The sequence below is a fragment of the Nematolebias whitei genome, chromosome 8 (genome assembly GCF_014905685.2).
Source record: "Nematolebias whitei isolate Nwh7 chromosome 8, NemWhi1, whole genome shotgun sequence".
NCBI classification, from domain to species: domain Eukaryota; kingdom Metazoa; phylum Chordata; class Actinopteri; order Cyprinodontiformes; family Rivulidae; genus Nematolebias; species Nematolebias whitei.
Window position 1 is genome coordinate 11,538,361 of NC_056505.1, and position 25,912 is coordinate 11,564,272.

A 25,912-nucleotide genomic window follows, 5' to 3' on the forward strand; every position below is an offset into this window, starting at 1 on the left:
TATATATATATAATATACTAATGCGGCGCAGCTACGTTGTCACTTGTGAACAGGTTGAGTTGTGAAAATTTACATATTGGCACTGTTCAAGTGTTGTCAGTGTGTTAGAGAGGGTAAATATCATGAATAAATTTGACATTAAACATAATCCAAGTTGAAGCGTTACATCATTTTCAGTCCCCTTTTTGGTATCTGCATTTGGTAGCAGACCAAACTGACAAAGACCATGCAGAACAATTTAATATTTTAATTCCACAGCAGAGAAAGAGCTCTGTAGTCTCTTTAAGTAGGTATAGGGAAAAAATATTGGTATTGGTATCGGTTATCGACCAAATAAGTTTTAATATATCGGCATATCGGATATCGGCCAAAGATCCAATATCGTGCATCTCTAAACCAAACTGTTTCTTTAGAGAAGGGTGTCCAAATTTTTTCATATCTGTGCCAAAACTATCACGATGAAAGGACTCGTGGACCACAAAAATGTGAATTGAATTCTCAACAACAGAGTGAACAATACTTTAGAGAAAGATTAAAAGTTTACTAATTTTGGTGGAGAAAGAGTTTTAAATTGTTATAGATTCAAAACTTGAAAAGCCTCATAAACATTAAGCTTCTATTTAATGATTTAATTTATCTGATCTCTTGTGTCTATGTTTGTTGTTTTCTTGTGCTTGGAAAGTTCGCTGTAGTCTGTTCACAGCAACACAAGTGTAATTTGAGTAAGTGTCCTTTTAAAAGGGGGTCGATCAGCCTTTTGGATCACGGACGACCCAAAAGGCTGATTGAAGTTCTGAAAAATCATCCAGCTGTCAGTCGCTACAACAGATTCTTTGAAGGTTTGATAAAGTTGATCAACTGGTATGTAGATGATGCCACTTTATGTTAAGTGAAAATGTCCTATTTCCCTCTATTGATTATATCAACTGCAATTTATTGTATTCAGTCAAGTTTTATGAATAATTATCCAAAAGTTTGTAAAGGTTTGTGGTGCTTTGTACATTGAAGTGAAAACGAAAACATTCACTATAGCTAAAGGTTTGTATTTTGCTTAATATTACCCATTTTAAGAAAAAAAAATTAATCTGTTTTGCTGTTAAACCTAAACATAATACAACAAGAATTTGTAGAAAGTCTGCTTTAACCTCTTAAGCATGCTGGCCAAAATGATACCATTCTTAAACTGCAGTTGTGGGCCACACAAAATCACTTCAAGGGCCGCAAATGGCCCTCGGGCCACACTTTGGACACCCCTGCTTTAGAGTTTGCCAGAAGATGCCAAAAAAGAGTCACAGGAGTAGAAGAACACAGCTTTGCCCGAGCTTGTCCTGCCACACACTGATGATACCATCACACAACAGCTCACGGTAACCTCAAACTGAATGTTACACAAGGAGTAAACAAAGAGTTTAACTTGTTACAGTTCGTTCTGTACGTTTATGTTAGCCCAGTCCATCTTACCTGGACACCTTTGTGTTCGTCTTCACACTCAGAACCAGATCACTGACGCACACCTCGTCTGAGCCACAGTCTTTTGTGAAGGGGATCTGAAAAAGTTAAAAGCCCAGGTAATTTACTTTGATACAGTTACACGGTTAGTTTTGATATGGGTGATAATGTAATTGCTTGTGTTATTTCTCTGTACTGCTGCCATAATACCTCATGAACCAGTAGACAGATTAAGTAATCATTGGATGAACATCTGACATCAACCCCGTTTACTTAGTCAACACAAATATGGCTGTCACTGTCAATTTTACAAATATTAATTTAGAACTGGGTGTGATGGTAGCTGAAAACCATCCCTAACACGCACTCTGAGCACTAACAGATCCAAATGAGATATTTGTTCAAAACTTTGGCATGCCAGGCAGCGGGGAGTACTGGTATGCGTTCCTTCAATCAATGCTACTTCTGTTGCTCAAGTGCTGCACCCAGTTTTGAACAACTCTGACAAATAAGTAAAATACATGCTTTCCACTTGAATTGGTTTCAGTTTTGTTGCTGAAACCAGAAATTGTGTGACTAAGCTAAACAAGACAGCTATTATCACATGGGCAAACCGTGTAATTTTAAATGACTGTGCAGACACATTGCAATTGTTTTTAATGGGTTGTCGGATCTATTTCCTGTTGATCATAAGAAAATAATAATAAAATTAAATATATATATATATATATTCAGAGGTGTTTTGCATTTAGATTGTGTTTATTACTTACAAAAAATTCATAGGCATTTGGAGAAAATGCGTCGAGGACTGGGTTTACATCTGCGCTCTCCTGCTCAACGTCCACTTTCAGACTGAGGGAATTCACAAAGTCCGGAGTTTCCTGTCGAACACACGGAGACGAACTTGAGCTAACATCCCCAAGCCAGAAGATACGAACACAATCAACACATTATTTTGTACACCGACCTGAACGTACACCTGGTTTTCAAAGCACAGGGGCACTGAAGAGATTTTTGCCTTCCCTTTCAGGTAACGCTCGTTGTTTTTTATGAACAGTCCTCTCGATGTCACTCGTGAATCCTGCAGGTCGGCGTCAAGAGTCAGCGTGTAGGAAGCATCTTAAAAAAAAAAATGAAGGTAAAAATAAACCCTCTGACAGCGCTCAAAGTTTTTATACTGCTTGATCATTTAAAAACTAAACTACCGTAATTTGCTTTCTTAAAAGAAGAAGTTTGATTACATTTATTGTACCAACAATAAATAAATAAACTGAACATATCTGGTCAAATTTTAAGCCTGTAAAAGAAAACTGTCTCCTAATTTACACTTTTAATTTTTTTCATGTTTATGCTTTTAACATAACAAAATGAAACATTTCAATAGAAAAGTTTGCAAATATCCCAGTATGTAAAAATAAAATTGTTTGTTGGCAAAAGTCTATTTCTGTAAATTTCTGAAACCATTTTGCATCTGTTGTTGATTAATTCACAGATTTCTGAAATCCCAGGTTGGGGATTGTCAGGGTCAGCTTACATCAACTGAGGTGATCTATATGGATCTGACGTGTGTAGAAACAACTTTGGGTTAAAACGGTTCTGTTTTTTATTCAAATGATTTGGTGAGGTTTCAGAATTTGTCAGTATTCAGTTCCATCACCAAATACTTTGGACCTAATTTCCCCCAACATTCCTGGTGACAACACAAGTTGACAGCAAGTCCTAAACATTTTCAAACCCTTTTAATTAACAGTGAAAGCAATACCTTTGCAAATGTATGTATCTATTTTTAAAGCTATGTACTCTTTATTCCTATTCTGAATTTTATTACAATAAAAAGTTTTATTTCGATCCAGTCGGTGCATGACGTAGCTTTTTGCTATTGAAACCTTAATTAGTTGAGCCAAAGTGGCAACCAGTTTTCATAAAAAGCTCCTGTCCTTATTGTTCTAAATCTGAAATTACTCAAAACTAATCAATAAACTGATCTATTCATTCTTACAAAAACAAAAATGATAAAAGTAACTAGAAAAATTGCATTTCCTGTGAAATGCAGTGTGAATTGCTGAAGAACTTGCCTAAAAACAGCTGAAATTTGCTAAAAACATGCTGAAATGCAGCTGAAATGGAAGAACAAGCATAACTTAGCAGAAAAAAGTAGAAAGAACACATATTTGCTGAATTTGGTTTAAATAAGCAGCAATGAGCACAAAAATTAGTAAATTAGCTAAAATATGTTGACATTAGCAAAAAAATAGCTAAAAAGTTGCCAAAATTGCAGAATGAAGCTTAAATTATCCGAAGGAGGTGGAGAGAGCAAAACTGTGCCCAAATGGGCTAAAAGAAGCGAAATGAGCACAAAAAAATATAAGATATATGATATGATATATATAGAGAGCCCATCTTATCACAAACAAAACTGGTTTGTTCCACTTTGGAGTAAGCTGTTGGGGGAAGAATCATTTTTGTTGTGTGTTTCCTTGACTGATGAAGCCTTCTGGATTGAAGGAGAAATGTTTCAGCACAAAAAAAAGAAACTGTCCAGATGACATGACTGAAAAATGCTGGATTGTATACCTGGATTATTGAGCATGGACTTTGTTGTATAAGATATATGAAAAAAGCATAAATAAATAAATCAAACAGCTGAATAGTAGCAAAAAAGGTAGAAAGAAGCTTAAATTACCAGAAGGAAGTGGAGAGAGCACATTTGTGCCCAGTTAGGCTGAAAGAAGCAGAAATGAACACAAAAAGTGGAAATTATCAGAAAAAAGCAGAAATTTGCAAAAAAAAACAAACAAAAAACAACAAGAGCTGAATAAAAGCTAAAAAAGCTGAAATAAGCTAAAATTGACTACATTTTTGCTGAATTAGGCAGAATTTTTTTTAAATGAGTGCAAAAAATGTGGAATTAGCTGAAAAAGCTAAAATTAGCATAAAACAGCTAAATAGTTGCTGAAATAGCAGAAATAGCTGAAACTTGCAAAAAGAAGCTGAAAGGAACACAACAAGCTGAAATTAGCAGTAAGACGTTAGAAGCACAAAAATGTTGTAGTTAGTAGAAATAATCTAAAAGGATCACCAGCTGAAAAAAACAGCTGAAATTAGCTGAAAGTAGCTGAATAAAGTTTAAATTTGCACAAAGAAGCTGAAAGAAGCTGAACCAGAACAAAATGTGAAAGGAGCAGTAAAAGGTCTAAAGCTATGAAGATATGAAAATCTAAATCTTAAACACTCTAAAGATCTAAAGATATGAAGGACGTAAAATGAGCTCAATTCATTTTCTTTGAGAAAAAAAATGGCAGAAAAGGCTAAATATTTGAAAAAGCTAAAGTTGCACCAAGAGTTTTAGCAGAATTGTCCTGAAAGAGCTGAACGTTTTGATTTATGATTTGCTGAAAAAGCACAAAAATTGTGTAATGAGAAAGATGCTGAAAAACGTATAGAACAGTGATAGAAACTGCCAAAAAATAAAAAATAAACAGGATCACAATAGTGTGAATGCTTAATAAGAATTCACACAATAAAAAGGAAATCATCGTGTTTTCACATCGTTTTGTAAAAGCTAAAAATAAGAAGCATTTCTATAAACTGATAATAAGAATTACCGACGGGCCCGACGGGTGTCTTGGGTCTGAACGAAGCTGTAAAACAAACGTTGGTGTTGAAGCACGAATGTTTGCGTCCGTTAACGTCGCAGAGTTTGTTGAAGATGTTGATTTTATCAGGGCTGAAGGAAGCTGTAGCTGTGACGACTGCCACTCCTCTGGACCTGAAATAAAAGTTCAGCTTCACCATACATACAGTACACTAATAGACTCAGAGACTGAGACTGATCATAGTACATAATGATTTGTATAATTCACCTAGTTTTAAATAATTAACAATTTCATGTAAGTCCAAAAACTTGTTTCTGTGTAGAGCTTAGAGCTTTAGCTCACCAGAGCTGCACCACCTTGCCATAAGCGCCGATGGAGATGTCAGGGATGGTGTCATCATTCAGATCTTTGAAGCTATCAAGAGATCTACCAAAATACTGAAGCTGAGGATCAAGTTTGGAGCCGAGGATTCTCTGTGCAAGAATAAACATCAACATATAACTGTAAAAATTATTTTATTTTTTTAACACTTGTAGATGATGAAACACGGCTAATTATGGATTAATATCTTTCCACTCTAAAGACGTACAAACTCCTGCTGTACCTGCGAGAAATCTTTGTTTATTGTCTTCTTGTTCCCGTTGTAAATGTAAATGACACCTTTTCTGTTTTCCTCCAGTGGTGCTCCAACCACGACGTCGCTGTAACCGTCGAGGTCAAGGTCAGGAACGGCAGAGATGGCCATTCCAAAACGAGCATTTTCAGCCGGGGTTGGACCGGTGAGGAATCCCTGCTCGTTCAGTATACCCTTCAGATAAAAACACATGAAGTCTGTCAGAGATGGAGCCAAAACAACCCTCTAGAGTTCCTTTTGTTGTAGGAAAAAACTATAAATGAGCAGTTATTTTTATGTTTCAGTGTCATGACCAGTCTAAAAATGGCATTTTGCTCATTGTTACCTTGGTGACAGAGAATACATAGACTCTGCCTTCTTCTCGCTTCAGGTCACTCATGTACATGGGCGCCCCAACCAGAAGAAGGTCTGACACCCCATCGATGTCCACGTCCAGAGAGCACAGAACGCTCCCAAAGTACGAGCCAATCTGCAACAGCCCAGTTCCATCTGTTTACTGGTGTTTCTCGAAATCCAAATGACACTTGAAACAACACGTTTGCTCTTTTGAGTGTGAATGAAACAAAAATGTCTGTACCTGTTTCCCTCTCTCCGAATCTATAACAGCAGCTTGTTTGCCAGCTTTGACAGTGTAGACAATAACTTGTCCAGAGTGGTTGGAACGAGGTGCACCGGCCACAAAGTACTCGGTGGACCCATCACTCAGAGTAGTTAGAGAGTAACCTGCAGGTAAACACAGGGAAAACAGGTAAACACTGTTAGCCTAAGTAAACTTTTAGTCAACCTTACGTTAGGTGGAGTAATGCAGCAACCAAGTCATTTTACAACAAATAAAGGATATGTTAAAATGATTTTGTGCATGTCCACTTTGTTTTGAAAAGAAGAGCCTCATCCAGTGGTTCCCAAACTCTGCATGTTGCAACCCACAACAGATGAAAATATTTGTTTGCTGATTTGAGTGTAAACATGAACTAGAGAAATTGCATTTCCTGCGAAAATGCAGTGTGAATGCTAATTGCTGAATAACTTGCTGAAAAACAGCTGAAATTAGCAAAGAAACATTATAAAATGTAACTGAAATGGAAGAACAAGCTTAAGTTAGCAGAAGAAAGAAAGAAAGAAAGAACACATATTTGCTGAATTTGGTTTGAATAAGAAGAAATGAGCACAAAAATTAGGAAATTAGCTAAGAAAAGCTGAATTTAGCAAAAATTGTTGAAATTTAGCTGAAAAGGCTGAAAGAAGCTTAAGCTATCAGAAGAAAGTGGAAGGAGCTAAAATGAGCTAAAAAAAAATAGTGGATTTAGCTGGAAAAGCTAAATTTAGCACAAAACAGCTAAATAGTAGCTGAAATAGCAGAAAAAGCTGAAACTAGCAGAAAAAAGCTGAAAGGAGTATGACAAACAGAAATTAGCAGAAATAAGCTAATTAGGTTGAAAGTAGCAGACATGACCAGAAAAAAACTTGAATTTATCTGAAAACAGCTGAAATTAGCTTGATAATGCTAAAAAAAAAGATAGCTGAAAAGGTAGAACAAGCGTAAATTAGCAGAAGAAAGAAGAAAGAACACGTTTGCTGAAAGAAACATAAACGAGCACAAAAAAAGTGGAAATTATCTGAAAAAAACTGAAATTAGCAAAAACAGCTAAAATGTAGCTAAAAAGGCAGAAAGAAGCTTAAATTACCAGAAGTGGAGAGAACACATTTTTACTGATGTGTGAAAAATGTTTAAATGAGTATGAAAAATTTGGAATTACCCCAAAAAACAACTAAAATTAGTATAAAAACAGCTAAACCGTGTCTGGAATAGCAGAAAAGGCTGAAAATTGCAAGAATAAGCTGAAAGGAGCATAACAAATTGAAATTAGAAGCAAAAGTTTTTCTTGGCATAAAAACTGCCTTTGGTTGGACCTCAGTGAAACAATATGTTGTTGTCCACCCCATTTTAAACACTCGGCACTCACTGTACACTTTTCTTTTCTTTGATAAACACATTTTTACAGACGAGTTCGTAGAGCAAAGTAAGAATAAAAGCGTAGAAGAAGAAATAACTTCTTCTACACTTGCCTATACACGCCAGTGTCTGTAGTGCACCTCTACTGGGGAAATTCTGGAACTGCAGGTAAAACAACACCAGTTTTTTTTTTTTTCTATTAAATTCAGTTTTTTAAATATAATTTGAACCAGTGGCGATTTTAACCTCTTTTTGGGGGGTGCTTAAGCACCCCTGAAAAATAAAGTACTAAAAAAAAAAATAATTTTGTCCAAATTTTGGACAATTTCGGCGGGCCAACTAAAAAGCCCAGCGGGCCGGGGTTTGCCCGTGCCTGAGTTAGAAGAGGCACAAAAATGTTTTAGTTAGAAAAAAAAATTTGAAAGGAGCACAAAACAGCTGAAAAAACAACTGAACACAGCTGAAAGTAGCAGAAAATAATTTAAAATTGCACAAGGAAGCTGAAAGAAGCTGAAGCAGAACAAAATGTGAAAGGAGCTGTAAAATATTGTAAACACATCTAAAGATTTGAAGGATGTAAAATGAGTTCAATTAATTTTCTAAAAGAAAAAAAGTGGCAGAAAAGGCCAAATATTTCAAAAAGCTAAAGTTGCACCAATACCAAAAGTCACACCCTTCTCCAGAAAGAGCTGAACAGTTTGCTATCTGGTTAAAATAGCACAAAAATTGTGGAATGAGAAAGATGCCGAAAAACGTACGGAAGAAAAATGGATCAGAATAGTGTGAATGTTTCATAAACACACACAATTACCCTGATTCAAGAAGGCCCCATACAGCAAAGCTACAACTCAGTCAAATGCACAGGTCCTGAGCTAAAATGTTGTGTGGTAGTGGATGAAAGTAATTTGCAACTTACACTCTGAGTGCTAAAAGATCACACAAAAGTTGTGTTTGAAAAGTTATTAACTTCTGGAGTAAACTTGGTTTGTCTTTTAGCAAAGTTTCTCACGATAAAAGGACAAATGAGTTGACATCTATTTCTAAACAAGCATTAAAACTGAACCTCGTCATGCTGGACGGATAATGTGCGTATTTGTCATCATGTGAAGATTTGTCTTGACTAAACAGACATACCGCAAACACTTTTTGCATCAGATATGTTTCTTCAGCGGCTGTGGTTAAAGAGCTCATTGGTCTCCTTGCTGCTTTGGGCTCTCTGTCAAGTTTCAAGTGGTTTCAACGGCTGGAGCTGCTCTATTTATTGTACTGATACCCACAAGTTTTTACCACTTAAATGTTTTTGTTTTATGAAATTAAGGAACATTTTAGTTTCAGCCCTGTGAAGTGATGTGAATGTAGCTTAGAAGAAACTTGCAGTATGTTTTGCATTCCTCATAATAGAGAAATGGTTTGGTTACAGGGGAAGTTTTTGATTGACTATAAAACGATAAATTACTAAAGACGTCAAAATTGGAGGTTTCACTACTGTTACCCCTCTCATTAGGGTTTGATTATTATTTAATGTGCATGTGAGTTCAACAACTCATAAAATGATGCAGTTTTAATCCTTTTCTCTACACCCTTCAGCTTTGAATTCTCTGAAACCTTTGAATCAGTCTGTTAGAGTTGTCATATCCAGGAGGGCAGAGCATTTTTATATTTTAGTGTTTATCAATGTTCAGACAGTGTGGATTTATTTTTTGTCTTTTAACTTTCTCTATGTGTCTGAGGATGGAAGAAGTAGGAATAGAGGATATGGCAAGTGAAGTTACACAGAACATATTGCACATTTCATGCACAACACTTGAAATTTAATATATGATTTAGGTTTTAAGTGGCCTACATTGCACCTCTGGGGAGTTTTAGGTTCTGCACTGGTTCTGAGCCGTTTCTTCCTAACCTCAATCCCCACAACACCACAATACAAGTCATATTTTTGGATCTGTTCAATAACCCTGCAAACAAACTAACCAAACAATCTAAACGATGGAGCTAGTTCCCACTCAGGACCACCCACAAATATTTTAATAACATTAATTATTATGATGAAACTGCTTTACTTGGTCTCAGTTCTCCAAAACCAGCCCAGTTCTGTTATATGGCCTTTAAACCCAGCTGCTGCTGCAGTGTCAATTACAGCTACATTACCGGTAGAGTCAAATCATTCATCTTATCTTCAGCAGACACCCAACCCCACACTGTTACTGCAAAGATTTCAAGTAATACAATCGCATAACGCAGCTGGTGAAACGAATGCAGAGGAAAACTGTAAAAGCATACCCAGTAATGAGCTGTGATTTCTGTCTTGCAGGGATTCCTCAAAGGCAGTGAATGGGAAAATGGTCACTTTAGAACCCGTCTGGTGGACGACGGTCCCGCTCCAGGCGTACGCTCCCACTGCTCCGAGCATTAACACGTCCTTGAACGATGCACAGACAAGCTGAGTCAGCAAAAGGCAGTTCTGACACAAGCACAATAAGGTTTTGTGACTAGTTTTATTCTAGTTAAAAAATGTCATGTCCTTTATTCACTAATATAAAAAGCACACAGATATAAGTGATTGCATCAGGTTTTTGTGTTGCTGCTGCAGTACCTGCTGTTTGGAATAATGAGCGCTGAATCCAACCTGAGACATCTCCATCTGGAAGCTTTCTCCTTCTTTCCCAGTACCTAGAGAAAAGAAAGCATTGAACTTCGGAAAAAATGGAATTGAAGAATCAGAATCAAATTTGGTATAATTTTTTTCTGAAACTGCATGAGTGCCACGAACATGTCCAGAGTCTGTTAAAGAACCTCTCAGAGCAGGTACAACCAGGCAGAAATCAAAAATAATATTCACCTTCTATGTTGAAGATGCGGTTCCCCAAAGTTCCTGCTATAGTTGAAAGAGCTGCCTCCTCCGACACATTGAAGAAGAACTTCTCCGTTGGAAAACTAGCAATGGATTTGATTTCTGCTATAAGGTTGTCTGTGTCTATGTTGTTTCTGATATAATAGCCCAAGACCTGCAATACAGCATACATTTCCAAGCATCAAAACTTTTCATAGTTTGAAACAATATTTAAAAAACGTTTACTTCTTGGTTTCTCTATCAACTTTTTAGTCTCAGATTATGAACAACAAATAAATAAAAATACAGAAATCGTCTAATTCTCTAACATTAAAGGCACAAATAAGGGTTAGTAAATGGTAAAGGATGTACCGCAATGCCAAATCGGGTGATGCCTTGTTTCTCACACTGGGAGATCACCGTGTCTCTAAAATCCTGATCGTGGGACTCGCCATCAGTGACAACCACCATTACTTTGGCGGCACCAGGTCGACCACCATTGATCGCTTGGAAGCCAGTTTGACTGAAGAGAGCAGACACAGAAGAAGCCGTTTTTTATAAAGCTGAGGTCTCAACACAGTCAAACTATGAATTGCAGATATTAATACAAAATAAATACGTAAAACACGTACATGTTAATAAAATGTAAAAAAAATAAAAACACCAACCTGGCATATTCAATTGCATGAAACGTATTTGTTAAAGAGCCATACATCTGATTGATTCTGGACGCTGCAGCAATCATCGCTTCTTTGGTTGTAAATTGATTCAGTTTGAATTCAACTTTGGGAGAAACACCATACTGAATGACACTCATCTGGAATAATCATTAAAAATATAAGATGAGGCAAAGTTGTAACAATAAACCACAAAGCAAAGCTAGACCAAAGCTGTTTGGCTGTGACGGGATCACCTGGGTATTTTGGGGCCCGATGTCTAAGGAGGGTATTAACTTCAGTAGAAAGTCCGTCATTGGTTTCCAGGGATAAATGCTGTTTGAGCCATCCAACACAATCACAATGTCCATCGGCCCTCCGCATGCTAAAAAAAACCCCAGAAGAAACAAAAATTCATGCACAAATAATAAAACTGGTCAAATCATTGATCAATGAATCTATTCTCCATATTTGAGCAACATGTTTGTTTATTGTTTATTGAACTTACCACAGAAAATATTCTATTTCACATTTAACCATCTGCTGCTTGTAGGACACACAAAAACAAACTTTATGGCGCTTTAACTTTATCTGTAAAATGTGATATTAGCTGTGCTGTTTATTTTGAAGTGCAACTCTTTTCATAGTCCTTCCTTCCTTCCTTAGATAAATAACATTACTAATTGATTTTTTTATGTATGTGAATGTTTTTTTACAGTGCCCCGAGACTACTTCTGTTGTGACTTGGAGCTATATGAATAAAATTAATTGAATTTAAATGGCCACCACAAACTTCCTGTGACAAACAAATAAAATTGTGGAACAGTCAGACACATTTATCAACATGAGTCTGGTCAAAGCAGGTTTATTTTCTGAGAACTCTATATTCACTTCAAGTTACTGTGCAAAAGTTTTAATCCACTGGTAATTTTTATACTTTGCTTTCAAGAAGCCAAACTTTCTTGTAATAAAGTGACCTTGATCTTGCTGCAAACATTGAAGGACTTCAGCTTCCTGAAGAAGTACAGTCTGCTCTGTCCCTTCTTGTAGATGCTTCACTGTTGCATCTCCAGCCCAGTCTGTTGTTCAGGTGAACCCCAAGGTATTTATATTATTATTATATATTATATGATCATTTCATTTATGCAAAGTTGTCAGCTAACAAATCTTTGAGAATTGCATTTTTTGTTACTAACATTTTATTTCCTGTCTGTTAAACTGCAGTGTTTTTTGTATTTTTTATAGATTCAACTAAAAGATTAGAACAAAATGCATTTGCGACAGACTGCTGGAAACAAAGTGCTTAAAGAGCCAATTTAAAAGACAAACTTTGCTTAACTGTTTCTTCTTCCTGAGTTTAGGAGTCTTTTATGCCTAAATAATTCACAAATCTGTAAGTAGCTCTTTGTTAACTTCACTTAGTTCATAGCTAGTTCAACTGAGCTCTTAATTTTGTCAATATAATGCTAAATAATTTTGAAGTATCTGCCCTTTGCACAAAAATCATTTTAATGCATCAGGTTGGCTTGCTGGTAAACAGGAGCTGAAAGTTGTGACTATTTATTCATAATAATCCTAAACATTACAGGTAACACAAACACTGTCACGCTGGTTGTTTTTATTGTTGTTGTTGTTGTTTTTACTGGAATTGATGATAAAGTTACCTTTATAAACTAAATAAACTAAAACAACTAAGGTGTGGATTCGTACTACAACTAAAACCTGCCTTAAATTAGTCAAAAATGATAAAACACAACTTAAAGCGATCAATAATCTGAATAATGTTGCTCACTCTGAACAGCAGGAGAAAAGGCAGGCTGAAGTTGAAAAAGGGGGTTCAGTTTTGCACATAATCCTGGGTAAAAGTTTTGATCTCCACACTGCTGCCCCCAAAGTGGACCGCACATCTGGATCAGAACAAAAAAAAATGAGAAAGAGATACGAGAATTAATTTGTTTGTCTGGGATTAATAGTTTTAAATCTAAAATAATTCATATTGAAGTGTTTTTATTCCTAAAGGAAAAGAACCACATCATCTGATCTATGTAGAAATATAGGTGTTTATTTAGTACTTAAAATCAAAGGTTAAACATTACTTTCCTCCCTGCTGTGCCATTACGTTTAAATAAACCACAAACACACTTCCTTCCTCCCAAAATTGTCATATTTATGTAAATTTTAAAGGGAATTGTGAGTCATTTTGTGTTTGATGACGAAACAGGATGTGTTCATCTTATGATGCGATTATCCTGTCAGCAGCTGGAGGATATAGATATTAAACTACAGAATAATGGATGCTCCTTAAAATAATTACTAAAATACACCGGTGAGAAGAAGCTAGTCTTTAAAATAGTTTGATTTCATAAACACACACACACATAACTCAATGAGAATAACCTGTATTAAAAAAGGTTAAATGAATAACATACCATAAAGTCACCGACAGCTGGCATCCAGGTAAGAGTCAAACCCAGGGACATGTTAATGTTGACGTTTTTAACATCTGGAATACTAACGGAATCTGTAAATAAAATCATGCAGTTTAGATTATAGTTGTTAAAATGTGTTATTTGAACACTTAAAATACTACCACGAGTTTAATGATTGAGTAAATTACATGCACTTATAGAAAAAAAAAAAAAAGAGTGATTTCTTGCGATACATATCTTTTTAAAAGAACAGCTGATGAGACCTTTCTGGAGGTTTAACAAACAGTTTTACTGTAATTAGTCATTTTAAGGACAAGGCTGGTGTTTGGTTGGGAGGTCAAGGGTTAAACAATAAAACAGGAAGTTTTACTTTGAAGGTTGAGCTTGTCACAGCTGTTTCTAGATCCTGAGACTGGACACTTGTAAACATCCCCCTTCCTGTTTGCAGTGAAACCGCTCCATGGAGCACCAACCAGGAGCCTGCAGAGAACCACAAACCTTCACCTGTGAAAACGCTCTGATAAAAACATATACCTTTAGACATAAAGCAAAAAATATTTCATAAATAAAATATGACGCAAGCAATATATGAAATTCCATTTGTGCCTTTAAAAGCATCATGAGCATGTGCCAACAAATCACTCATATCCGTTCTTTTAATGTTCATAGAGAAAAATCCCAAGCGATACTTTACCACCACATCACTTTATGAATCACATCCTGTACATTAAACGTGTTTCTATTCAAGCAGTTCACATAAAGTAAATAAAGCACAGAAACAAAACTACTGTAATGGTTTTTCTCTGTTAGTTTGAGGACAGGACATACTGCGCTGCTTCTCTTGGAAATATTCAGTCAGAGACGACTATCAGACTCTGCTTTTTCCTCGGTTGTGCAATCAGGACACTCCTGCAGACAGTGAATTACTCCGACACTGACTGTAGCGTGAGCGTACACAATCCAGACGTGGCTGCGAAGGTTTGTTACTGCTTAACTTAGAGTTACAAATGAGGGGAACTAACTGCACGAAGCTTTCGGCAGGAATGTTTGTGTAGCTGCTGCAGAAAAAGAATATGGATATTTTTATCATCAATATAATTATTTTGTTGAGAGTTACTAGTGTTTGGCAGAAAATTGCCCAGAATAGTGTTATAAAATGAAGTAAGTTTCATTAATAAGTTGTAAGATAGTTTCATTTTTGTCAAATGCGACCATATGAGAGAAATAATAAATTTTACCCATTTGCAGTATAATTAGCCGTTTATTTTGATATTACTTTCATTGTCTTTTATTGCACTATTTACAGTGGTGTACTTTGTACTCTGTCTGTGTCCATGTGTCTTGAAGGATGGGCACTTGTCAAATCTAGCCGGTTGCATTATAATGTTTTGTCCCTGAAAATGCAGCGTTACAGTATAAGCATCACACCAGCATGTAATTGTGTTAAAACAAGAAAAGGAAAGGAGAAAATTTTCAGGCAGATTATTATAGGAATAAACTGAAACTTCAAAGTTATTCTAGACCTGAATATTTTTATCCTCTACCAATAAATTGGAGAAACTGTCCAGATGACCCGACTGAGCATTATTGGATGTTTGGCGGACTGTACCAACACAGAAAGCGACAGCGGGTGGTGAAGGAAGAGTTCAGACAGTGTTGTGTTTACACAGACATTTACACTGATAAGCTCCTGCTAATGCCAAAGGTTTACACACTTGCTCAAAAACCACCAGTGTGGTCACACTTTACATGTACTGGCAAAGGCAGTCCAAGATATAATTTTAAAAAATTGAATAAGACTGATTATAATTCAAATTAAAACTACCACCCACTTTGCCTCAGCTCATAAACAAAAGGTGTTGAGCAGAGTGATATTTAGTGCTCTTCTCACAGACAAACTAATGTTGGAGTCATATTACTATGACATATTATTATAACAGAGTAAAAGACATGCCTGCCGGCCAAGATGACACTTCCTTTGCTGGAACAGGGTTGCGGAGACTTGTTAAGAGGCTGCTGAATGTTTTATAGATAACTAAAGGCATCTCTGTGCAGGCAGCAACAAGATTTCATTAAAGCTATGCAGAACGAAAACATTTTTTTTCTGTCTTTCAGCCGCACTTATCAAAGAAAACTTATTCCAGCATTAACTTGTACTGTCTTGAGTTGTTCGCTTAGTTCGACCTTTTTGAAAATCGCCAAACTGATGTTTCCTAAAGAGCACAAACGTTTAAAAGTCAAAACCCCGCGTGAACCAGGACTGATTTCTGTGACGAGCCTGACCCCTGCACAGGCTGATCTATGCATATTTTAAACTCTTTTTAAAAATTTGTTTACACGTTCATTGTAGTTTTTAAGAACACAAAGTGGTCTGAATGAGCTAACCTTAGCTATAGATCCATAATAAATATCTTGGGCTGACATTCCTACCATTTGTCCGGACCGTTTGCCGCTTGTTGCACCGTGTAGCCAAACTCCTCTGCTGCCGGACCGCTGAAAATCTTTGCTCCTGCAGTGCCGACATTGAAGGACAAAGATGGGCAGATTGTGTCAGCTAGTGGAGGAGAAAAAGACATTATGTGAAATCTGTGAAACAAATAGTTTGAGAGTGAACATCAGAATCAAAATCAGCTTTATCGTCATTGCACCGAAGCATAACAAAATTACATTTCAGTACAGCCCATCCAAGTAAAACATAAACAAACAGACATGGGGAGACGGAGGTGTCTGAGGCCGCGGCCTCGTGGGAGGCGTTGCCCTTTTCATTTAGATAAGAAAAGAGAAACATGAGGGAAGTGGAGGTGTAAAAAAATCCTATCTCACACCGTGTCCTAGATGGGACACAGTGTGAAAGTTGCAAACAAAAGCCTCAGCACAGAAACATATATTACACATTATTATTATTATACATATTGATGACGTTATACATATAATTCAGAAGATGTGTAAAGAGAGGCTCCGATAAGGATCACAGGACAAAGAGCAGAAGCAGGAGCGGAAGTGTCCGCCTTCGTCGAGAGCAAGCAGGAAAAGGACATGAGTTGTAGGCTACTGTGTGTCAGAACAGTATTAGAATACAAAAAGTGAATTATTGTCATTTCCACAGTTGAGAGGCGAAGGTGCTTATTTATGAGTTTGTCTGCGTGTGTCTCTCAGCTGCCAAAATATTTCCTGACAGACTGAACAAATTGTAATGAAACTTTCAGAAGGTCATCATTGTAGGTACTATAGCTGAGTAACCTTTGGAGTCAATCTGATTCAAGATGGCTGCCCCAGCTAATCAACACTATCCAACATTAAAATGGCTATAACAGTACATTTTACAGATACTGAGCTAAAATATTAGTTGAAAGTCCTTCACAAAATATACTCTGAATTTTAGTTTCAAAGTTTGACTAAAACAGCCACGATTTTGGCATTTCTCAATTTAAGATGGTTTTAGTCAAAAACTCTGCATGAAAGGCGGCGGGCGATATACATTTCTTAAAAAAATGCTAGGACCTTATTTTATGATGAGTTAAACACAGAGTCAGCATTCACACAATTCTTTCTTGTTTAAAGTTTCCTACAATTTTAGACTGTTTCAGCATGCTTTTAGTTCTTTCAGCTATTCAGGTGTCAAAACATTTAGCTTTTCAAGACATTACGTCTTTGACTTTTGGTATTTGTAACTTCTAGACTGTTTTAATAGGCCTATTTTATAATGAAATAAAATTCTAAGAAATGCAATAAAATCTCTTCAAATCCTTTCTTCCAGCTATTGTTTTGAGTTTTAGCTTTTAGCCTTTGTTTTGCTTATTTAAGCTATTAACTGTTTTGCTTGTTTTAGCTATCAGCTACTATTTTGCTTATTTTTGCTTGTAGTTACTTTTCTAATGGTTTTAGCTTTTAACTAACACACTGATAACTTTTGCTACCAGCTAATGTTTTGCTAGTTTTAGCTTTTAGCCTTTGTTTCGTTTCATTAAGTTATTAACTAACCATTGTTTGATTGCTTTAGCTACTAGCTACTGTTTTGATAGGTTTAGCTTTTAGCTGTTTTTAGTTCATTTTGATAGTTTTAGCTTGTAGTTACCCTTTTGCTGTTTTTTTGCTTTTAACTAGCACCTTAGCTTCCTACTGTTTTGATAGTTTAAGCTTTTAGCTAGTTTAGCTGATTTTAGCTTTCATCTATTGTTTTTGACAGTTTTAGCTTTTGGCTTTTTTTTAAATACTTTTGGAATTTAGCAACTTTTTTGTTCATTTTTAGCTTGTTTTAACTTATCTGCTAGTTTTAGCTTTTAGTTACCAAACTGAAAATTATAGTTTCAGCTCTATTGTTTTAGCTTTTAGCTAGTTATGCCATTCTTAGTTTTCAGTTATTGTTTTGACTGTTTTAGCTTTTAGTTACTGTTCTGCTGGTTTGAGCGTTTGTGTACTTGAATTTCTTTATTTAGCTAGTTTTGGATTTTAGCAACTGTTTTGCTGGTTTTAGCTTTTATTTACAGCTTTGCTAGTTATAGCTTTAAGCTACTTTTTTTGCTCATTTGAGCTTGTAGTAACATGTCTGCTGGTTTTAGCTTTAAGCTATCAAACCGAAAATTATAGCTTTCAGCTATTGTTTTCTTTGTTTTAGCTTTTAGTTTCTATGCTACTGATTTTACTGTTTTGTTGGTTTGAGGTTTTGGCTCCTTTTTTTTCCTTCTGATTATTTTAGCTTCTGCAGTTGAGTTTCAGCTTCTGTGATACATTTGAGCTGTCATTCAGCACTTGGCGCTCACTGCATTTTCACAAAAACAGCCAAATGTTCTAGGTGTAGGCTATTTGTACGCTCAGACTTGCAGCAAAAACTGTCTGAAGAGCTTTTTTTGTTCCAGCACTTCCTCTAGAGTCAGGTGTGGATGAACTCATCTTCAACACAAAAATATCCATGAGCAGAGCAGACCTTCCCAGCACCGAGGTTCTGCTTGTTGCTTTATAACAAGAAGGTTGTTTCTCAACAGATCCACCTTCAGACGACCTGAACTCCCTCAGGTTGAAACTGTTCGAGCCTTGTCTTGGTGTCAGAGCCACAAGTCCACACAGGCAGGAGGGCTCAGCTATCAACCTGCAGCAGGAGGAATGTGGATGAATGTTGGACCCAGGAGTCCTCTGCAGTCTCGTGCCACGCCTGTTTACCTGCAGCGCCAAGCAGGCGCCTCTTTCCATATGTTAAAGTCAAGTTCATAATAATCCAGCAAGCTGAGTGTTAAACCGTTTCACTGCAGTCACGGAGGAATAATTAAGATGAATAAAATAAAGCAAAAAGAAACCCTCCTCGAATGTGGTCGCTGTCCATTTGAGTACGCAAACCGCAAGAAAACTATCCACGAAACAACCAACACTAAAGAAAACAACGTTTCTGTGTTCGGATAACGTTTAGCGGAAAAGAAACATCTGTGTAAATGAGTTTCTACTTACAAAAGACTATTAAAGTCAAGAAAACTTGCCCCCAAACGCGCTCCATCTTCGTCCTCAGTTCACGCGTTTGTAGTGACCGACAGAAGCCTCCTCGCGCTTGTCAGTCTGCCTCGAACCGGATGCGATGCCCTTATAAGGAGTTTTTCTCCTCCTTCTTACCTGAGGATACGAATTTGTACCATCCCAGGGTGAAGTCCGAAAAAAAATGTAAGATTTCAAAACAACTCAGACTTTGTTGTAAACTTCTTTATTGCCCGCCCACATAAAAATACGGCGGACGATAATGTTTTTGCCAGTGGCAATTCTGTGGTTATGTTAGGAAAATATTAAATGCAACTTGCAGGAAGCAATTATTGAATGTAGATCTAGAACTGGCAACCTTCTGGAGTCATCATGTTTCAAGATGGCTGCCACAGCCAACTGGCCTTTAAAAACAACAAAATAGAAAGCAACAGCTCAGTTAAATGTACAGATATTAACCTAAAATGTGTGGTAGTCGCTGAGGCTAATCCCCAACACATATGAGCACAAATAAATTGTGCTAAATCTTTGTTTAAAATTATGCCACTATGTGTTTGAAGTCAACTTTGGCTTTTAGCAAAATATCTAATCCACCACTGAACAGATTTTAATGAAACTTTCAGAGAGTAACCCTTGGGTGTACATCTACTACTGATTGATGTTTGGAGTCAATCCAGTTGAACATGCCACCACAGCTAATCAATATTAATCAACTCAAAAATGGCAATAACTCAGTTTTACAGATATTGAGCTAAAATTTGAAGTTTTAGGTAAGTGTCATTCACAATACATACTCTGACTATGACATCTTGTGATATTGTATGTTAGTTTCAAGCTTGGAAAAAAAAGACATTAAAGTTTAAAACTTGGTATGAGGGGTGGCAGGCAATACACATTCCTTTAATGAATGCTACGCCTTTTAATTTAATCCATATTTTACATGAGTGGACAAATAAAATGACAGGGGTGAAAAAATAAAGTAGTCTGGGGGTTTTGTGGCAACAGCTCTATTAGAGTATTAGTTTGGTCTAAGAACATATAAAACAACAATAGCTCAAAGAATAGAATCCCAGTTATTTGATGTGATGTAAGAAAAAAAAATTCCCACAAATAATTTTCCTTTAGTGGAAATGATGCAAGATCTTTAAATTAAAGAAAGTCGGGGCAGTCAAAAAGCTGAAAGAAGTTTAACTTTCAATTAGTTGTGCCATTCCACAAGAATCATTTGGAAAGAGTTACAGCTCATTGCTCCACAGAGACAATACAGCCTGTTATGTCATACTGGTGTGAGGAAATAATTTATGGAGGCTCCTCTTAGCAACTAAACTCCAGATGCCTCACTTATTAATCAACGCTTGAAGATTCAACACAGACTGAAAGGAGCTTGAACGTGTCCTGAATAAATTCAAAGGAAGTCGGAGAAAATAGCCTTCATGACATCATCCAGGCTTCCTGTTTTAAATAGAAAGGCTTCATTGTAAAACTGTAGTTGTGGAATTTAAAAAATGTGGACATTTATCAGATAAGAAGGAAAAGATTGTGGGAAAGGTGGGAGAAATATTGGCCAAAATCACCACAAGGATACCCATTTTGATGTTTGGCTTCTTTTGTTATTATTACCATACCATATCATTTTATTTATAGAGCACTTAAAACAGCGACAAGGCCAACCAAAGTGCTGTGCAGACAGAACAACAGACAACACACAAAGCAAAATACAAAATGAAGTAAATCAGAAATCTAGACATAAAAACGATGCAGATAATAAATATGACGACAAACCAGAGTGGAGCGTACATGTTCAAAACACAGATCCTCTTGTGTTGAAAGCTACTGAATAGTAGTGAGTTTTTAAACGGGATTTGAAAACCGAGAGGGAGGGGGCCAGTCTGACAAGCAGGGGTAACTCGTTCCAAAGTCTTGGTCCTGCTGCAGAGAAGGCCCTGTCACCTCTGCGCTTAAGACGAGTTCCTGGAACTGTGAGGAGCAATTGGTCCGCTGACCTCAGGGAGCGTGGAGGGACATGCGGTTGAAGCTAATCAGAGAGATAGGGGGGCGAAACTGTTCAGCGGTTTGTAGACATACAGGAGTATTTTGAACTGGATTTGAATGTGAACCGGGAGCCAGTGCAGTGAGGCCAATACTGGAGTAATGTGCTCTCTTTTGCCTGTACTGGTTAAAAATCGGGCTGCTGCATTCTGGACCATTATTAGTTGATCCTTGATTCTTTAAGACAATTAATTACCGTAAATGACTTTTTGAGTGCTTTAACCAACTTGGGAATTGTAAATAAACTGAGTAATTTAAGCCCAGTATGTTTCTTATATACTGAAGCTAATCACAAATGAAAACCTTAGCAGTTCAAAATGTAAGACTAAATGACCCCCCATCCACCCACCCCCACCCCCTAGGTAGCAGCTCTCTGCTCCACACAGAGGGCTGTGGTAGCTCAGTGGTCTGTGGTTGTGTCACGAAGGGCATCCGGCATAAAAACAATCGGCAAGTCTTCATGTGAGTTAGTTCGCTGTTCCTGAGGAAGGGAGCAGTCGAAAGAAATTTTGTTTTAAATATTGATTGATTTAAAATTAGTTAATACGCAACAAAAATAATTTCAGAGCACCATTCAGGGAACGCAAACTCTTCCAATCTAATAAATACTCCCGTTCAGTGGTTCGACCATTTTTCTTACTACTTCCCCCTTTAGTGAGAAAAAAGTCCCAATTTGTGCACAGAAACCCAACAAATATAAATGTATAAGAGCTCAGACTCATTAAAGTATTAAAAGCTGCAGTGAGCCTATTGTAGATGGATGGATACTTTATTTATTGTCTCCGACTAAAACTTTTTAGAACCTAAACACTAGTGGACTGTTGGAGCTCCACAGTTTGAGGACCAGTACTCTTCCCATTTATTCCCAGTTCAAATGAATCCAGAGATAATCTGGTTGAAAAGTATTTTTTACAATCTGTGTGACTTTAAATTCCTGATATAAAGACATGGGTTGCATCAAAGTCTTATAGTTCATTCTCCAGTGCTGAGCTCGCAGAGAGGCGGACACCAATGAAGAGAACAAAATACCTCTATGAAAGTTAGAAACTTGCAAACACAAATCTGTACAGCGTGCATCTCTTGACAGATTTAAGTATGATGAAGGGCTGCATCAGGCCTGCTTTAATCCATCAGCCTAAAAAGCTGAAAGTTTTAGACCTTGTAGTCGGCCATCTGAACCAGGAGCTGGTTCGATAACCTATTCTACTTTTAGAAAAATTATTTCCCTAAACCCCCAAAAAAGACAAAAAGAACAGGAAAAAATAAGACTGAAATGTTCTATTGGGATCATATTAAAAGACGTTTTCCTTTTGTGATGGAGCTTGGTCATTACCAGATTTATTTATGAAGAGAAGCATTTTAAATTCTGGTCTGGATCTGGATTGTTCGTGTGAATAAAGAAAAAAATACAAAAATTGTATGCTCGTTGTTGTCTTTTAAATCCTGATTTTAAAAACAGTTAACCCTACAATCCATGTACAGATCTTTATGCATCACTCTGAAACAAGCGGTTTCTAGTTTGCAGAATGTTGTGCCGGTGAAGAAAGGAGGAGGCACAAAAAACTTGCTTAAAATGCAAAATAGGAGACACATTCTGGTCAAAAATGACTTTAGTATTTCTCATTAAACAGAAGCCAGAGTCATGCCATCTATTGTACTGTGTTCTCAACAAGGCATTCAAGTCTGAAGACAAGTTTATAGTGTCTGAATTTGAGAATAACAGGATAAATAATGTGAAAAGCGTTGGCCTAACCCTTTTTTAATTCAGCTCAGCTGGCTCGTCCTCCTCCTCTGTATATTCTGACTCATGTATAAGTCACTGGATGAGCCGAAGAAGATTCAGTCTTTAAAGGAAGTTCAGGTTTTTATGGAAGTGAGGCAAAGTTCCTGGAAAATACTTAGGGCTTCTGGTTGTGATAAGACAAGATCCAACAGCTTAATCCCTTTTTCTGCAGCAGGAAACCACATTCCTTCAGTGAAATGTTCTCGTTGAAACAGCAACAGCTAAATGTTTAGACTGTGTTTGTTACCACGGCACAATCTAAAGAAGAGTATTTACAATAACTGAGGCTGTATAACCGTAGTGTGTCAGTGTGGGCACGTAGTTAACAAATCCCCTCTGAAGAGTCAGCACGAATCATTCCCAGTTCACCAGGATGTTTGAAAACCCTTTCAAATTACAAGCCAACGCGTCTTCTGACATCTGGCCTGATGGATCATTTTATTTCTGCTTCTACTAACAGACTTCCAGGTTTTGTGGCATTTAAAACCAGCAGAGGTGAACTGGTTTTAAATGGTTCGAATGGTTTTAATAAACGCTGCAAATGGAGGAATTTACAGCCAGAAAAATGATAAAAATGAAAAGCTTCGCAGCAACTCAAATGTGGCAGCATGACTGAAAGGGGGATGTGACGTTTGTGGTGTTGGGCATCATAATTTTTTCGTTGGTTTCCAGATGAAACACAGCACCACAACAATTTGTAGCCCTGAAAACCATCACACTGGAATCAGCTGATGCAAATTAGCACAACAGAAACATGAAGGAACTCCCAGGGGAACGTATTTTCATTTTACAAATAACTGCAGCGCTGTCTTCTTGTTAAAGAATTAAAGCCAAAAGCATAAAAAAAAAAAAAAAGTGTTTTTAGATAAAATAAAAATAAAAACACAATACATTTGTGTATTTTTTTGTTTTGGCTTTCTGACAATTCACCAAATTGTTACAGATTACAGTTTTTGTTGCCACAGTTGTTAAAAGGCGTGGAGAAATGGCTTTACAGTTCATTTATAGAGACAGGATTTCACCTCCAGCACACAGAAGTCCGGATGAGCGGACCACTGCTTTAATCCCTCTTTTACACCCGTCTGCTGACCAGTGAGAATCTGCAGCTCAGGTCCGACACGTCGCATTATGAGCTGCAGAGTCCCATCCAACAGGCTCACTGAGCTCATCCAGACAGGATGGAAACAAGAGCAGTTCCCTGGCACGTGACTAGTTCCCAATTTTGCACAGCTGATTTTCAGACAATGCAAATGTGGATCGTGATGACGTGTCAGTTTGCTTCCACCATGAGTTGGCACCCGGCGGTTTGCAGATTAATGTCATCGATGTGCCTTTTCAGCAGGCTTAAACAGGACACACGTCGTCAAAATGCACTCTGATGCATTTTGTTTCTGCTGTCCTTAAAGAAAAAAAAAAGGCACGTATGTAAAAACTGACAGCAGAAAGCAATGTGCAGCCAGTCCACAGCTGCATATTGGCAGTAAAGTGGTTTCCTCACAAAACTGTAACAACCGACAGATGTGAAAATGAACTCGTTGCTTCAAATCTTTACAGTAAACTGTTATGTTAAAGGCAGATGGCTGTTTTGCACGACTTTTACTGAGTCTCCATTGTCTTTGTGCAATTCCAATAGAAGAAACGCACAAATGCACTAAAGTGTTATGTCATATATTTTACAATAACATAATTATACAAATTATTTAACTTAAAATTAAAAGCCACCAAAGTTTTATGCTGTCGTGTTGAGAAATGACAAAGTTATAGTCATTTTGGACAAATTTCTAAAACAATGTTATCTCATACAACAATGTGAGATGTCCTGCTCTGAGTATGTGTTGTGAATGACTCTCGGCTACTACCACACCAAACTTTAGCTCAAAACCAGTAAAATGAATGACTTATAGTCATTCTTGTACTGGCTATAGGTTGATTTGCTGTGGCAGCCATCTTGCATTGAGTTGACTTCAGAGCTCAGTGACTACTTTATAAAAGTTTTCACTGAAATCAGTCCAGTGGTTCAAGAGATATTTTGTTAACAAACAGGGTTTATGACAACAGTTGATGCCAAAGGTTTAAACTAAATATTGCACAATGTGCAGAGCTCATGTTGTAGGTAATGCTCAGCTAGTCAAGTCAGTTTTATTTATAAAGCACATTTAAAACAGCAGCTGTTACCAAAGTGTTTTGGTAGAGTTTAAGTTTAATAGAGCAATAAATAACTACTTTTGTGTTGACTAAGGTCAATTAGCTGTGACAATCATCTTGAATTGGGTTCACTTCTAAAGTGAATCAGCTGTATTAGTTAATCAGCCCTCAGGGCTGTGTGTTGAGCCCCCTCCTGTTCACCCTGCTCACGTATGACTGCGCACTTACCCATCCAGGCTGTCACATTGTAAAGTTTGCAGATGATACAGCGGTGGTTGGATGCATCACAAACAACGATGAGTCCAGCTACAGGCAGGAGGTGGAACACCTGGAGAGCTGGTGCAGGAAGAACAACCTTCACATCAATGTGAAGACGAAGGAGATGATTGTGGACTTCACAGAAGGAGTAAACACACCTACCCCCCAGGAGGCTCTGCGGTGGAAGTGGTCTCCAGCTACAAGTACTTGGGTGTGCACCTGAATGACAACCTCAGCTGGAGCAACACCACCACCAGCCTGATCAAGAAAGCTCATCAGAGACTCTACTTCCTCAAACGGCTGAGACGAGCTAGTCTGGGAAGCTCAGTCCTCACCTCCTCCTACAGGTGTGCAGTGGAGAGCATCCTCTGCTCCAGCATCAACGTGTGGCATGGAGGCTACACAGCTGCAGAAAGAAAAGCTTTACAGAGAATGGTGAAGGCTGCGCAGAAGTCTGTTGGAGTCAGCCTCCCCATCATCACAGACATTTACGCCTCCAGATGCAGGAAGAGGCTCCACCTGCATCATGAAGGACCACACTCACCCAGCACGCGCCCTTTTTGCCTCGATTGAGGAGCATTAAGTGTAGAACCATTAGACTGAGGAACAGCTTCTACCCTGAAGCTGTTAGACTCATGAATCCTTAACCAGGATAATCACTGTGAAATA

General features: G+C 37.4%; 2 protein-coding genes across 2 annotated transcripts in view; both read right to left on the reverse strand.

Annotated features, from left to right (window-relative positions):
* Positions 1-19,059, reverse strand: part of itga2.2 (integrin, alpha 2 (CD49B, alpha 2 subunit of VLA-2 receptor), tandem duplicate 2) — a 26,442-nt gene extending 7,383 nt beyond the window's left edge. Inside the window, exons 1-19 of the mRNA XM_037680947.1 lie at positions 18,988-19,059; positions 15,979-16,102; positions 13,919-14,028; positions 13,549-13,640; positions 12,912-13,026; positions 11,377-11,504; positions 11,132-11,280; positions 10,836-10,986; positions 10,473-10,638; positions 10,227-10,303; positions 9,914-10,052; positions 6,257-6,402; positions 6,005-6,148; positions 5,650-5,853; positions 5,388-5,518; positions 5,055-5,218; positions 2,417-2,568; positions 2,220-2,330; positions 1,462-1,547 (exon numbers count right to left, since the gene is read on the reverse strand). Of these exons, the coding sequence (XP_037536875.1) occupies positions 1,462-1,547; positions 2,220-2,330; positions 2,417-2,568; positions 5,055-5,218; positions 5,388-5,518; positions 5,650-5,853; positions 6,005-6,148; positions 6,257-6,402; positions 9,914-10,052; positions 10,227-10,303; positions 10,473-10,638; positions 10,836-10,986; positions 11,132-11,280; positions 11,377-11,504; positions 12,912-13,026; positions 13,549-13,640; positions 13,919-14,028; positions 15,979-16,102; positions 18,988-19,033 (2,435 nt within the window). The 5' untranslated portion in view covers positions 19,034-19,059. The remainder of the gene's footprint in view (positions 1-1,461; positions 1,548-2,219; positions 2,331-2,416; positions 2,569-5,054; positions 5,219-5,387; positions 5,519-5,649; positions 5,854-6,004; positions 6,149-6,256; positions 6,403-9,913; positions 10,053-10,226; positions 10,304-10,472; positions 10,639-10,835; positions 10,987-11,131; positions 11,281-11,376; positions 11,505-12,911; positions 13,027-13,548; positions 13,641-13,918; positions 14,029-15,978; positions 16,103-18,987) is intronic.
* Positions 1-25,912, reverse strand: part of tmem8b (transmembrane protein 8B) — a 1,109,927-nt gene that overhangs the window by 786,605 nt on the left and 297,410 nt on the right. The gene's annotated exons all lie outside the window — the stretch shown is intronic.